Raw genomic sequence first — 17,169 nt, 5'->3', positions numbered from 1 at the left:
GCATGGGCTAGCTGGTATCACAAACCAATTCTGATAATTACATAGTGCATCGAGTTGTGCCAGTTTCGAATTTTATTACGATTATTATACTGCTTATCAAATTCAAATATAAATACAAAAAGAGTAAATACTTCTTGCTATAGATGAAAAAAATGCATTTTCACCATTTTTTTCTCTGATTGCATATTTTTTCCGTCAAATGAAAGTAAAATTATTTGTAGTGATGTCAGATTTCAAAATTTAATCGATATTAATATTTTTCGTAGATTCAAATCGATTTTAATCAATCTCGATTGATTTATATAAGTTTTTTGAAGGCTAAAATCATAATTGTTCATATTTAATTTCGGTTTAATGTGCCAGTATTGAGATGACAGCATATTATAAATTCCGTAAGTTACAATATAGAAATTAGTGAGTAGTAATTAAATAACAATATCATATTTCATAGGTTATGAAAAACAGAGTCAACAAAAATCAGTCAATGCCATTGAAATATGACAAACGCTAGGTAGACAAAGTCCACAATTTTTAATAGAAACCAGTTATTTAAATACGTTACTAAGTATATCTGAACTTCATTTAACATATTTTCTTATTAGAATTTCTGCAAAAACATTAAATCAAATAACCCTTGTGAAAACCACTTGTTTTCCTATTTGACAGCTACAATGTTTACAATGCTCGCACTGGCATTTACGCATTCAACAGATAACTTCACGTGACACAATATTGTTTCACCAAACGTTTAATTAATCACATGCATAATGTCAAAAAAATGGGAAACACAATTAATTAAGAATAATTGACAAAACCATTACATAAAAGTACGTGAACATTTCCAAAGAAATCGTTGTCTAATCTCTTGTCCGCGCAATGGATAGAATACCGTGTAGTGACAGACCTCTTGTTTGTTGACATTTCTACATCATGTAGTTGTGTTGTGAAACGCGCCATAGCGCCGTATCTTGCATTTATAGCGCGAAGTAAACAAATTCTTCCTCGTCGTAATATGAGACAGAATCTGTGAATGATATATTGTGAACTGTTGGACATAACGTAACATTACATTCGAGCGACGCTGTGATTGTAGAAAAAGCAAAAAGGCGGGCAAAATCAGTGTGCTAGTGGCGATTACGGATCTATTTATAGCCGGACCTATGGCGCGATAAAGCCGTTTTACATGCTGCAAGTGTATATCGGTGTCATATTATCATTCCAATAACAGTTTGTGTCGTAAAAATAGGATTGTCAATTCTTATTAGACATTTTTCGTTAGGCGCATTGAGGAAAACGTAGCCGCGAAACTCGTTTGACAGCTCATGTACTGCACACAAACGAAAGGGAACGCAATGCGCATGTGTGCGTGTCAGTGATGTGAAATTCTTATGTATGCGCTTATCGATTGGCAAGATTATTTCAAGGACACCAGTGAGCTCTAATGTACTATTTATTATTTTAAGCCGATAATAACTGAACGAAAGCAGGACTTTCCGTAAGTATTAAACATGGAGTCACCGTTGAAAGAAAAAAAGAATGCCGAGGTCGCATTAAACAGGTCTACAAGTTCAAGTTCAAATCAATTGGTCCCCGACAACTTGGATCTTCCTGATGATACATTCCGTATGAGTTTAGATAACTTTTCTGTGATTGGAGAAAATGTAACGATTGGTAGGGAGATATCTGTGGACGGCAGTAGCCTAGCTGGGAATTCCGAAACGCCTACGGTGGAACTGCCTACGCCGCTGCAAACACCCGATGTGAATACACCTGAGGTGCAGGCGCCTGACGTGAACACTCCGCCACCTGATACTCCTGCCGATTCGAGTTCTCCACCGATATTAGATACTCCCAAATCAGCCGAATGTAAAACTGACGTCCGTAGGCCACAAACACTGCTGCAACTCTCGCTCTCAAAGAAGAACGACAACGATGTTTTTGTTAAGCCCTCACCGGTCGCCGAGCTCATGTCGCCAGCTAGAATGCTGCAGTTCGAGGTAGAGGCGAGCAGCGCCACGCCGACTATGAAGCGAGCCGCCATCGACTTCGACTTCTTCTGCAAGAATAATTTCGAGCAGTACTTTGTTGACTCAGAACCTAAAATTGAAAACGAGCCCGACGATGCGGTAGATGGCAGCACTTTTAAAGAAACACCGGTTATCGTGAAGGCCGACACTGTGCGGCACGAAATAGGCTTCGGTAAGTAACATTGGTAAATTATTGACTTATGATTTAATGTTTTCCTTTTAAGGTTTCAGACACGCTGCCGCGGATTGCTACAATTTCGTGGCAACATCTTCATTTGTACTTGTGTTGTATGACCATTGTTTAAGGTAATAAGAGGTAATGCGTTGGTGCATTAATATAATTAGATTAAAACTACATGCGGAAGGAGAATTACTTCAAAAGAGTAAATTAAAATAAAGTCTTGCCTACGGCTTGACTTAAAACTACATTTCTATTATTTCTAATCAGAAACTTAAACAAAAAACATTTTAGCTGATTGACTGACGCTTTCCTTATCTCCTAGGTAAAGTTCTGTCAGCCTATCGGTATATTGGTGTCGTTGATACCGAACAAAAGCCCCCCTGTAGTTCTTTCTGGTAAGGAACGAAAATGCCTTCCCTACATACCGAAAGCGAAAGATGTCTACGCCGATTTTCTCAAGCTCTGACATCCAAAACTATGTCAGGGTGTTATAATAAAGCATGATTAAATAGTGCGATATAGTTATCAAATTCATGCCTATTAATAATCGGTCACTTTGATTGCAATGTAACACGAAGAGCGATATGCGCTAGCAGACCTTTGTACTTGCTAAATACAGTAAATACCATATCCTGTTGTAACTTTAAACATGCTCTAATTTTAGGCAGAGTCGGACTGGAATTAAAATACATTTTGATTCTGAAAAACCTACAACGAAATTGAATTACAAACTGGTGTCACTATGATAAAGTGAGTAAATCAATAATCAAATGCTAGTTTAAAGGCAACGTCAAGTATGCAGAAATTTCAAACTATGATGACCTAAATAACTAAACCAATAAGCAAAAATTGTTTAACAAACTACCAGCTATCACTAACCGAATAACTGAGAGCTCGTAAATGACGCAGCGCTCCAAAGTCCACTTTCTGCATTTGGGTCGCAGGATCGATGGTCGCATTGGGACAAAAATCTCAATATGCTACAGGTATTTTTTGTTGAGAGAGTGCGCATGTGATTCGCATCAAATGCCAGATATTTTGCCTTCTAGGATCCAATTAAGTTGATTCTCTAGGGTAACTTTGAGAAACAAACTTCGTTGACGCGCGTATCACTGATTAAAATTTAAAGGAAAATGCCTGCATGTGATGCAATTAATATGGTTATCTCGTGTTAACCTTTATATCATGGGGGCGTGATAACTGTAGTTGGACATCGGCTTACAATGAGCGATTAATTATATTACAAACAGATGCTTTTCCTTAATATGTTAAAACATGTTCCGCTGCGTTTTGAACAGAAATTTTGATCGGGATTTCCATCAAAATTTTTGGATCCTTAAGATAAATAAGGATTCATGCCTTACTGATCTACCACTCGGTATTTGAGACAATGTTTTGAGCAATCGTTATCATCGATCAAAAAATTACAAATAAAACATTTGAGTACGAAAATTACGTGTGATTTTGTTAATTTTACCACTTTCTTAAGAAATCATAATGCCTATAATATGGCATTTATACCTATGTATAGTTTGTTTGTCTAGAGGCAAACCGATTGAATTGCATTTGATTATTCATCTATTTACGTACGATAAGCAATCAATTCCTTTATATGGACAAATAGTCTATAATTCTGTATCTATTTTGTATAGGAAGGCAGTTTTTTAAGACTTCCGTTAAAACACTTATATCCATTACTCCTATATTAGTAATGATACGCATTTTAAAACGATGTAAACTAATATCTAAATGTGAAGGAAATACGTTTATTTTATGATTTGGAACAACGATTACAGTTACGTTCATGGTCAGGTAGAATCATCGAGAACGAAGGTTGATTGAAAGGAAAATTCGCGAAGTTGAAACCATTACTCACAAGAACTCGCTTGACTTATAGGATGACCCCTGAATCGACTAAAAGATTTTTGACTTTTGTCCGTGAAATATTGAGTGGTATTACTTTTTGTGGTCTGGTCTAAACTAGAAAAAAAGGTTGTTTATATTAATTTGAGAGTTTACTCAAACTACATGGGTCAAATATTCTCCAGGCTAACTAGAAACTGTTACCCATATTTTATTAGCATCCAATTCGGAAGGGCTTCTGAGGCAACATATATTACGTATTCAATAAGATTAGGCAATGCTTTCGCTAACCAGATTTTGGCATTCATAAGTCCAAGAACGCAAATATCAAAAAGGGTTGCATTTGATGTTTTTTGATTACACATGTTTTATCAAGGGCTCTACCTTTGCGCATTGCGGTATAATCTCAATAGTTTACGTATGTTTTTCCAAGTCATGATATTTTATTTTGATGAGATTAATCTTATGTGTTTAGGTACTATACATTTTTTTGGTTCTTCAAAATTTTGCTTTGCCATGGGTTCCAAGAAAATTTTCAACGAAAAGAACTTTGGAGTTCCTACTAAGAGACTGATGAAAATCAAGCCAAACTTTATAAGTAAATGGAGAAATCGTATTGTAGTTAAGATAACGCAAAGATTTTTCCAACAAACACACGTTACAACGTGATTTTAATACGATTCTAATGTTAAAACGAAGGTCGAGTTACTTCCGCGTTAAAAGCCGGTATCTTCCGCATAGCGACTGTTATGATGGTCTCTAATTAATTAACAGATTGTTAAAATGTAAGCTGTCATAATTTGATGGACCTCCAAACATTACAATCCTTGATCTTCGACTGTTTTGTCTTTAGGCAATGTTACAATATTGTTCAAACTCAAAAGTTGTTTGGAAAATTACTTGTTTACTTGTAGTAGTACTGGTTTAGTGTTTGCGGGCTAAACACTGATTTTACACTATCATTTGGTGGTTATACTGGATCGAGACCATCAATCGTGTTTTATCAATTTCTAGCTTATAATATCTCCTTTTTTCTGGGGAGTCTTAGCAATGGAGTGTTTTCTATATTTTGGATGGATTTTTTCCTTATTCTATGTTCCAGTCATTCTTCTGTAATAAAGCTTTCTTTCAGGTTATATAAAACGTAAACTGTGAAACAAATACCTAGTTCTTCTTAACCCATATTTTAAAGCAAAATAAACGAGACCCAGTATATGACACTTGTTTTAACTTGTTTATATGCAATATATCCCGCATCAGATAAGAATATCAACAATATTGATAAAATTCATCAAGTCATCAACACTGATAAACTGTAAACCTGAAGTAAAACACATTATAAATGTTTCCAAGTATTCAGAAATATTTTTAAAGTAAAGATTCAAGTTACTAGTTAAATAATAATAACGGCCCTTATCGTCCTTGTGATTGTTTTTGTCCATAATGGGTTTATCCCCGAAAAACGTACAGATGGCATGTTATCGACATTGTAAAGTAATTATGTATCGTCCCAAAGGACTAGTTAGGACTCATCAGATGTTGTTTATACTTAGAATTGTTTTTTACACTCCCCTTTTTGAATTATCTCTGTGTTTGTAAACATTCAGATGGATATGTACAAAGGATATAAAGCAAACATTTATCATAAATGAGGATCGAAACCGCAACATGGTGTTAGTTGTCATGGCGACCACAACTATCAGTCAAGTGACGAGTAACCAACAAGAGAACCAGACGCCTAAGTTTCATAAGGAATCCTTGAGGAAACAGTCGTCTACCACTTAAAACTACATCAAAGTATAACCAACCTTTGTTTTACCCTTTTAAAGGCTTCATAGCTTAAGGAAACACACTACAAGTTAATGAATGGCATCTTAACTATTATTTCTTACTCTATAAGAGAAGTAATTACATAGAACATGTATAAGGAAACAACAAACCAAACACGAGTACCATTAACATTTATTTTGTTATAATTAAGCTCAACAATACTTGATTTAATATTCAGTTGCATCTGTAAGAGAACTTCAACCTTGGTTTCAGGGTTAAGATGATAACGGTGTTAACATAAATGAAAAGAGTTTTAGCATCTGAAAATCAGAAACAAACAGTGCGGCAGAATTATCTTTGCCGGTGGCGAAAAGTGGAACTAAAATTTAAATGAGCTGAGTAACGGTCAAAGTGACAGTTTTTGAGGCTATGACAGCTGCATTAGCGCCGCCATCATTGGCAAAGACAATTAGCACTTGCCAGGAAAGGACCCTGGCTACCGCTAAATAAGAAAATCACGGAATTCAATGAAGGTTTCAGTAAAGTATATCAATCCCAAGGGTTTGTAATTTGTAAAATTAAAAACCTGATTTTTTACAGCTTTTACCTGCCAATTTGGTAAAGAACTGGAATTTTGGCGACCACTAAAGTCCAAATCCAAATGACAGCTGTGACATTTGAATGCCAGCTAGTGTGGTAATTGGGTGTTACTCCGTCTTGTTGTAACTTTTAATTTGTATACAACTCTTTCCAAGCAAAATCGATAAAATATAAAGAAATGACGAGCTTTCTTTAATAGCTTTATTTTACCTGATAAGTTAACTACGTAATATTAAGATATCTTAAGTATATCGAATGGATTTATGTTAATATATTTCATACTACATTCTAAGTTATGTTCCCTCAGTCATTTACTAGCTCCAGCACAGAATAGGCCACTTCCTTCCTCACTATATGTCGTAACATGATTCAACAATAACAACACAACTCCAATGTACGTTATACCGGATCGCTTGGGCTGCGTGGTGATTTTATGAATATCTATTACATAAGTCGTAAAACCATATAATAATTATAATACGACTTCAGTTCCGTAACTAAAATAGTTGTTACACTTTTAAACAAGTGAAAAATCAGTGATAATCTTGTTTGTAACAAAAGTAAATAAAGGCTCGAAAAAAAAGAACATAATTATCGTATCGTAGTACATTATTTCTCTACTTAGACGATGTAACAAAAATACTCAAAACATTTATGTTCGATAAATTTAAAAAAGTAATAATTTTAATGTAAAAGAAATTATTTCTCAATCCATTATGTTCCAATCCATGTTTAACTCGGCAACTTCACGGCCACTCTGAAACGAATGAAGAAAGAGAAACATGGATTGTGTATCGCACTCTAATATTTGTCATCTCGCTCTACATAATAGATAAGCGATAAACACGTCTCGCTTTGTTTACGTCCATGAAACGCTGACTCTATAGTATACGCTTGATTCGAAGATAGTCGTCAACGTTGTAAAATTATAAAGCGTACTAAAACGAAAATTTTATTTTATGCTCTGATTATTCAAATGATTTCTTTATTGCCATATTGACGTATACTGTTCATCGAGATATGTTACTAAAAATGAAATAATCGATTTGTCTAAACGCTTTGCATGCACTACATGGCCTCGTAAATCGTAAATGGTGGGGGGAGCGCACCGCTCGCACACCGTCGCACGGTTTCTATTTTGCGTTTCTCGAATTCAGTTACTTTAGCGCGCTGAGTGAGTCCGCGTCTCATTCGCGCGTGCATTTTATAATTTATTTATATAGTGTACATAGAGTTTTGTAAAGAGAGACGGTTTATATATAGTGCTAGTGAATTATCAAATTATCGAACTGTTTAGTGTGCGAATGAACTGTGCTGACAAAGTGTAGTGAAATTTTTATACGTGTATAGAGTACCTGGATTGTTTTGGATAGAAAACCCCGTGCAACTGGACGACGAAGAGGCTGTGATTTTGTTATAATGAGATAATTTGATTTCGAAGAAGAGAATACAAAACTAATTTTTTGACGTTTCATAACTCTGAAATTAGTAACGAAGTGAAAATCTATCGACTTTTTGGATTGACATATCGTTGTGCGAAGCGGGCATATTGAAGGGGTGCTTTCGAATTCGGTCGGGTTATAGCATATTGCAGCGCCATCTGCGACTAGAGCACCGCGTGAAGTTGTCGCAGGTTGCAGTAACTACTCGCGAAATGCTTTACGTGTCGTTTGTACTTTCGCTAAAAGTTGAAGAAATAGTTGCAATATAAATTATAATAGTTTTCATAATCGTTTGCGGTGGGCAAGCCCTCGTGATTGGACAAGTTTTGCGCGTGGCAACGCGTCTATACGTGGAAAAAATTGATGAGGTACTGAAGTGTTGGAGTCTACATGGTGTTGGTCGACGGCTGAACCATGGCCACCGCAGCCGCCGAAATGAACTTGCCTGACAAGAAGCCTGAGCACGAGTCGGGTTACTACGAGGGCAGCGACCAGGAGGGCAGCATGGAGTGTGGGTGCCCGTCACCGGTCAGTTCGCGGAACTCTTCGCACTCGACCAAGCTGAAGCGGCGCCACAGCGCGCACAAGCACAAGAAGGTGCCCACCAAGAAGGCGAGGACCGAGCCTCCCGCCAACGGCTGCAGTGTGGGAAACAATGGACACTTGGACAAGAGTCTGGAAATAGTGGAGTGCTCAAGTAGTGTGTCATCAGTGAAGGACTATAAAAAGCCGGAGGAGCTGCCGCCCATACCGGGGCCCAGCTCCAAGCGGAGCAGTTCTGTGGAGCTCATCGGTGGCACCGTCCCAGCCCCTGCTCGGGACTCAGTTGACTGGAATCTGGTTGACGCTAGTAAAATTAGAAAGAGATGCAAAGGTAAGTCTTTGATATTTAGAATTGTTCTTCAAATTTGATACAGGTTATTAGGAATTACTGCAATTTTAAATCTAAAATATGTTTTTTAAAATAATTCAAAGAATATTTTCTTTGAAGCTGAAATATTTGATTCCAATTTTGCTGGAAACTTTTCGAAAATGTTTTTGATATAAGATTATAAATAAAGGAAATGAAAGTGAGGTTCATTTATCTTATTTAGCAACTTTCTATAGGTTAATGATATGTTGGAAGATGGAATTCTGGATCAGTTCTGATCAGATCAGTTTCTGCATCCTATCATATTAAGAACTTCTTTTCTACACTATGCTCACTATTTATTCTTAATGTGTGTTATTCTACAGCTATCCTTGAAAAATTATACCAATTATAATCTATAAAATCTGTATGTTGTTATATCAAATAACATTTGTATATCTTAGTACTGATAAACTTATATTTGCTCACCCTGAGATGATAAGATGATATAAAACAAGATTTAAGATGTAATCTATATATTTAGGAACTAAATACTAAAGTTGTGACTTTTCTTTTGGAACTAACTTTTTCATAAAACTAATGTAATATCTTTCTGCAATAGAAATACCATTCTACGAAACAAATTTTTAGCTCTAAACATATTGCATTATGAATGTAAATTTCTACCAGATTATCATATGCCCAGGACTGGCTAAGAAACTTTCCTAGGTTATATAAACTCATTGCCAGCCGTGACCATGATTTTATTTGACTTGGCATGTTTTTACTTACAACTAGATTTTATTTTTGATATTCATAAACTTAAAAATGATTATAAAATACTAATTTTGAAGGGGTTATGAATATCTATAACTAGTCTTCTCAGTTTATTATAATCTTAAAGCTATTTGGTTTCAAAAACTTAAGTTTTAAGAAATGAACAAGAAAATAATAAATTTCAATAAAAATAAGTTTATTATTGTGAGGAAATACCACCCCAACTATAATAAAGCCCTTCAGATCACTTTAAAATCAAACTATATTGAAACTAGAAAACCCAAGCTAAATAACTATTGGTCATTATATAATATTCATAAGGTGAACACAGAGGTTGAAGTGTATGTGACATGCTCAGAACTTACCTCAATGTCACACACATACATACAAAACACGGAAACTTGTATAATATGTGCTAACTCTTAAACAAATAATACATAACAATATTGAATTTAGTTTTCATATCAAATAAATGGAAAATGTATTTTTTCTCAATTGATTTGAGTTTGGAAAGTTGGATCTAATTTTACACTCATTATTTTTATTTTATTTAGGTTAGCAACTAGAAATAAGAAAAAATTAAATTGCTGATTAATTAGTGTGACCAATTTTTTTTTTACATATTTTTTTGCACTTCAAAGACAGTATGCAGAATACTGAAGTACAAAATTATTATTCACTTTTTGGAATTAAAAGCCGTAAACAAAAAAAAATCTACATGCAATGTGCAATTTATACTAGCAAATTAAGAAAATAAGAATATGAACTTGGTTTCAACCTAAAATATGTTTTTTAATCTCAGTAATATGATTACAGCTAATTGATCTTATTATCAGACAGTGTATTGCTATTTTGTACAAGATTAATTAGATTAATCATGTCCTGTAATTATTAAATAATAATAAGTAGTTGAAAGAAACACAAACTACTAGATTTTCCTAATCTGCTTTTCTAAAGATAGTAGTATTTTTCATATAATTTTTGATTCAATTAACTTTTGCAAAGATATGTCTTACAAGGCTGTGTTATAGTTAAATTAAAAAGGTTTTTTCAAATTTTCCAATAAACTGAAATAAGAACTTAATCTAATTGATATAGTATTTGCTAGAGCTACCATACATTTAAACTACCCTGTTATTTAAATCTAAACATCATTAGCCAAATTAAAGTTACCTGCTCCAAAAATAACAGTTCATTGACATTTTAAACTTAATTTAGCAATTTATTTAATCAAAATAAATGCAAATCATTCTCTGTCCTGCTTTTTTTTACTTTAATTCCTATGTCAGGCCATTTACTAATGAAATAGTCCGTCTAGATTTGAATCTGGACGGTGAAAGTTTATTTTAAACTAAGTGAAAGTTGATCCAATTCTCTTGTTGAGATTATTACCAGGTTTAAATTATATAGCTGTGTAAGCCTTCAAATTTTATGGTGGAATTGTAAACGGTTTTGTTGGAAGATTAAGGAGCAAGTAATTGAGATGCAATTTCATTACTGAAGTCAAATAAATGTAATAACATACTTTATAGTTATGTTTTAGGAAAAAAATTGCTGAAACATTACCTAACAATGATGTTAAGCAAATTTCAGAGAGTAAGTAATTATTAGGTACTGTTCATAAAATTCAATATGTTACTACTTTTCAAAATTACACATACAAACAAATTCTGTCTTTAAAGCAAAAACACTAAGATCTTCACAACTAACTCTTAAAACAGTTCAACTGCTATTATGGAAGCGAATGAGCGTTAGTAACTGCGTCTATTGCTGTCTTCTTACTTTAACACCTCATAGAAAACGCAGAAATTTTCAAGAAGAATAATGTTTTTAAAAGAACACTGTCATACCTCGACATTTAAAAGTCAAAGGTCAGGCTCCACTACCCTTAGTATCGTATCACACCTCAAGACTTTCTTGAAACACCCACTTTGTGTCTCAATGGTTTATTATTAAACCCAGAAACCGTGGGTGTTGTTCCCCTAATGGCTTCTTCATAAATGGCAAGCCTGCCATATATTTTTAACAAATATTGTGGTGGAGATTATTAAAAAGTTTTATTACGGAAATATAATTGTATTTAAAGGTGTAGAAAGTGCATTTTCCCACGTTTCTATACACTGACTTTTTTTTATTCAAGTTTTATTGATTACTTGATTTTGAGGGAAAATATTAAGAAAAACTTGTTCATTTTCATATTTTTCGAAAAGAAAGCCCTATGAAATACCGTAAAACGGGGTGAATAGAGGGTTTTTTGGGGTGGATAGAAACAGAGTTTTTATTAAAATTTGGACGTTTAACTAGAAAAAACATAAAGATTATACGCAAACTCACAAGTATTTCATAAAGTAACTGTGTCTAAGCATTTTAATGTAAGAAAATATTCATGTAACCCCCTAAAAAACACTATTCTCTATTCACCCCTTGAAACTCTATTCACCCCGTTTTACCGTACACTAAAGAAACATCCAGCAACAAAACGATCTAGAAACTTTCCATACAAAACAGACCGAACGAATTTCATGACTATATGAATCAAAGAACCTGTTACTCCCTCTACTTTCGTCTCTAAGTTTAAATAACGCCAATAGCTCTCAGAAGATGCACATTTCAATCGTGTTGTCATTTAGACACGTGTTTGGAGAGGCATAAACAGTAATATGCGCATAATTGCCTATTGTTTGTTCCACCAATGGCCATCAGTTTTCCTAGATTGTCCACATTCTTCACAGCGATATAATTAAAGAAACAGTATGTTATTTAAAAGAGTCTTATTGATTTATAAGTCTTTAGAGATCAAAGTCAAAGATCTTTATGGAGCATGTTGGTGTGTGATATGTTTTAGGCTATCTAAACACAACAAATCTAACTATATGCGATACGGATCTTCGACTCTTCCTTATGGTCGATATCAAACAATCCTTTAAAACATTTAGACACCACAATTTAACCATCAAAAGCTTGCTATCTACCTACTCATAAAGGTATGAATTAAAATCATAGTTTTTATGAAAATCTTAAATATCCATCTAGCTACATAAAATAAGAGTCGTTTATTCTGATTCAGATACTCCTTTGTTCTTCTTCAATCAGAGCTGGCGTGAAATACAGACAGGTTACAATAAAGTACTCGGTCACTCACTCGTTTTAACGATTGTTGAAAAATTTTACCCACGCGATTATATCAGGAATGTCGGCTAATATAGAATGGCTTCTAATAAAGTTATTTAAACTGATTAGAATTGTGGTGTAATGCTTTGGGCTTTAAACCATCTCAATAAGACGGTGTTCGATACAGTCTCTTTGCTTTCGCATCTACAATATTCTTCATTTAAGGTGAATAATTAAGGCTCCTAAATTTTAATCTAAAAAACTATAAGCGAGCTCCCTCTAATGGCAGTATATTGTCTCTTTGTTCATGTGATTTGTATGTTTGTAAAACCCCCCGCGACACAAGGATTAAAGTCCTTACTGCGGGAGTCGTATTGTAAAAAACAAAAACCACGGGCCGCGTCCTGATTAAAGTTATAATTTAGGTTCTATTTTTCGCAAATCTACAATGAACTTAGCAATTATTTATCAATATTTGCTCTTGCTTTCTGAGTCGTTGACCTACAATATGACAATGACATACCGTATTTGTTTTAAGAGAATTTCAGTTCTATTATTACAATTATTCATAAATAATGTAATGTAATTATTATATAAACAGCTTGTATCTATCCTACTACAGGGCAAAGACTTATATACGCTTCATTTGCGGTTACAAATAATATAAATAATGTATGTATTTAATTGTATGGGAACTAGTTGATATAGGTGTTTTTATCAGTAGTTCTAGCCACGAACTTTGATAAAATATGTTGCTTATCATATACTAGTTACTGGACATTTAACAATATGTTTTTTGTAATTATTGTTTAGTATATTACTCAATAAATCATTATGCCAGCCACTCATTACCTTCGATTTTGTGTTAAAAAGGGATTCTTTTTTACAATTTATACGAACCCAAAAATGTGTCTTGAACATATGCGAGGCCTAAACAGTTTCTAAAGCGTAAGAAATATTTCAAATACTCTAGGAAAATAAGCAACAAACGAAATAAGAAGTACTTAAAAAGTGGGCCATGTTATCTCTGGTCTACATTATTATAACCCATTTTTTTCCTTACTTGACTCATAGAGATAAGAAAACCCGTTAGTATTTCCTTTTTTGACTAAAATAGTTTTGCGTCAATCTAATGAGTGAACAGTTTTGCTATGCTGTCCCACAAAGGTTATTATATGCATTTTCTCACGTTTGTAACAATGAAAATAACAATATTTAACTTATTATTCTTGTTGGAAATATATTTGCAAATTATCTTAACGCAATTAAGGCAGGTATTATTAATATTTTTTCGGAAATCAAAACTTTCTTTCATTTAAAAACGAGCATCCTTAATGTTCAACCGCAAAAACTGAACTCAATAATGAATTCGATAAAATAAACAGGAAATTATAACAACCACACGCAAAACCACAGCCTTTATAACTTAAAATTTTCTCGTTTCATTTTGATAATAAGACGTTGACAATTTATAATATATTACGTTAAGGTTTTTATACATCGAATCACCTTCAACTGGCTGTGTGCGAGAAATGCCAGCGGTTAGGTAACTCGACCTTTCAGAAATATGAATTTAGTAAATATTAGGTCGTTGTACCGATGACTTTGAAGATCATTGTGTTCTGTCTGTGTTTGTATAGTTGCGATATCTAGAGAAACAGGTGGTCGCTTTCAATAGATCTGTACTTATTATATACATGTACGTATAGAAGTTCGTTCTGATTCCTTTGACCTCATCAAAGTCTACGACCTAGCTTTTTACCTAAACTGTGTTTAGGTCGGCTTTAGTGCTCGTAGTCACACGAATACCAGTATTTTGTATGGATGACTATTCACTATTAAAACTCTATGAATTGTAACGAATTCAACGGACAATGATCTGTGAATATCATTTCATTGACCTCTATATTTTATGCGAAGATTTGTGCATATTGTTATTCGAATCAAAAAGATTATTATGAGAAAGTAGAGATTGTATATGTATTGGTAACGCGAATGTATCAATGGCTTTTCAAAATGTGCGTCGTATCCGTTAACCAACCATTTTGATTTTACATATTACCGATTTATTTCGCAACATGTGCAATAATATTAAAAAATAATGTTATTTACGTGTGTAACGTACTTTATCGGACCCAAAATGTTATTTACGATGCAAAAATATTATAAGATTGCTGTGATAACAGTCGATAAACCCGCGCAGAAAAATGAAACACTTTGCAACAGAACTACTTCGCTACCAATGTCACAGATTAAATAATTACAGTTCGATGTCAATGAACCTTTGACTTTGTTGAGCAAAAACATTGTCTGTGGTTTGTTTATCGCCAATTCTTATGTAAATTGTTATCATTCTTTGAATGTACTTGATAAGAGACGGTGTTATTTCGATTATTATTTTGCATTATGGGATGAGTTTCCTTTTTAAAATTATAAATGCGTCATTAACTTCTGTTTTTTAACGCTAATAAACACAACAAATTGTAATCGTCTATAAAATCTCATGTTGTGATTGGTTCTCCAATCTTAAGGTCTTGTGGTCAACCAATCACAGTTCTTAAGGAATTGTTCGGTCTTCTGGACTTCCATCGGCCATTTCTCTTAGGTTCTCATAAAGAAACTTTGAACTTTAATAGTATCTAATCAAACACGTGTTTTTCACGAACGATTAATTCCGATTTGATATTCAGAGTCAACGAATCAATTAATGATGATTTAAACTAATAACATCTCAATCTTGTTTACAATTACTTCATTAATCGTATGATTCACACCATTTGTTTAATGAAATATCAACGAAGTTTGTACTTCTCAATTATAAACCTTCTTCGTTTGTATTACGGCTGAAATGATGGAAAGCCGACAGAAATTTATTTCATCGATTACATTATAAAACAGTAACATGCTAGTAGTTTCGCATCTCCAGAATAAGTCAATAACTAGATTAAATTCAAGATTAATAGTTATTGATTACCAATCTGTCTATAAATTTGAAGTCATACATTTGTAGTGAAATCATTAATGGGAATTACAATTGTTTGCCGTGCCCACATGTGCATGATACTCTTCAGGAGATAAGAAAACCCAGTTAGTCAAAAAGTTCAAAAATCTCCCGCTAAATAATGAACAGAAGCATCTATTCTCCACATCGCTCGATAATTCGAAACTCGAATGGTCGATTTCGAACAGGATTTGTCCACTTTAATCGTTACGACAATTCCAAAGCAGATCCGTAGTAAAAGTGAAAATATCGTGTGACGCGCTGGTATGTTATATCTGAACAACGGTACAATTTACTCCATGACTTAAACATTTAAGTTGGTAATGTTGGTACTCCATGTTAACGTGATTTGGTAAAGACGTTCTCGTCATTATTTTGGTAATAATTCGCTTTGATGGAAGTTGAGTGAGTGGGTGTTTATATGGGTATAATATTTGGTACTCAATTAAAAGCGGAGTTTTTAATGATGTTTAAAAATCGGTTAATCGGTTTTTCCATCGACAAGAGCGATAGCAAAATCTAAAAAAAAAAATTGAAAATATGTTGCGTCTGAATTAGTAATCTGACGGCACTCATTCCTTAATTGTCTTTACTCTAAATGTTTCAAATGAGATTCTTTCTGAGAATCGACCATAGCCTCCAAGAAAAAAATACAAACGAATGTTCTTAAAGAAATCAGCAAAATACACAAATTCAAGTCATAACGCCTTATAAACTCACGGCATAACCTTCCAAGACTTCTTAGAAAACTCGTAAAAAACATTATTACAATAATCTTACTATTATGTTAAGTACTACGACGTAATAATCTCTAGCTGTGAAACAAATATGCACATATTAATGTCGATGTTAATTTTGTTACAGTTAATCTTAACGGGGCCTCCAAAGTGGACATATCACATTTTGACTTGCTCAAAGTACTCGGCACTGGTGGTAAGTACAATATGTAATCATTTTTTATAATAATTTTTATTAAAATGATTCATTATTTAATGGTGCAACGGTTTACTCATGCGTATTTATCGGGATTGCCCGACTAGTTTCGGACCCTTTGTTGCATCATTTAATAAGTAATTATTTTATTATTTAATCTTAAGTTAGTCTCAAAAACCTGGTCCTAACTAATTAATCTTATAAATGAACGGTCGCAAAGTAGAGACAAACTAAACTCCTGATTAAGGCAATAATTTGGGATTGACTTGAAGTCTAACTGGATTTAGCGTGCTTTTCTTTTAGTTGTTCGCTCCTTGCAAAAAACTGGTACTTATTTGCATCAGCTAAGACTGGAAGCCCACCCCCACATATTTGAGAAAGGCTAGGATGATGATGATAATGATAGCAATGCAAAATGTGTATAAGTTTACAATTATAACGATTTACGTTTAAATTATTTGTCTATGCATTTTCATTTGAATAACGCCGAAATTTAAATAAAAATACCAACATTTCAGTACAGAAAATGCTTATGGCCAAAATATTGCATTACATTTTGTAAACGTTAATAAAACTAACATTTTAAACGCAAAGTGTGAGAGCAATTAAGAAAC

At 33.7% G+C, this 17,169-nt stretch overlaps 1 protein-coding gene across 2 annotated transcripts in view; it reads left to right on the top strand.

Moving 5' to 3' along the window:
* Window positions 1-751: 751 nt before the first annotated feature.
* Window positions 752-17,169, top strand: part of LOC113505114 (ribosomal protein S6 kinase alpha-5-like) — a 55,067-nt gene continuing 38,649 nt past the window's right edge. The window contains exons 1-2 of one of the 2 annotated variants that reach the window (XM_026887640.1): window positions 752-2,199; window positions 16,487-16,555. In XM_026887640.1, coding sequence (XP_026743441.1) covers window positions 1,509-2,199; window positions 16,487-16,555 — 760 coding nt within the window. In that variant the 5' untranslated portion in view covers window positions 752-1,508. Of the gene's footprint in view, window positions 2,200-6,971; window positions 8,758-16,486; window positions 16,556-17,169 lie in introns of those variants that run through there. The other variant, XM_026887641.1, reaches the window with a different exon arrangement.

This window comes from Trichoplusia ni, chromosome 24 (genome assembly GCF_003590095.1).
Source record: "Trichoplusia ni isolate ovarian cell line Hi5 chromosome 24, tn1, whole genome shotgun sequence".
NCBI classification, from domain to species: domain Eukaryota; kingdom Metazoa; phylum Arthropoda; class Insecta; order Lepidoptera; family Noctuidae; genus Trichoplusia; species Trichoplusia ni.
Note: the sequence above shows the minus strand (reverse complement) of the source record. Positions and strands in the feature narration are given on the sequence as shown.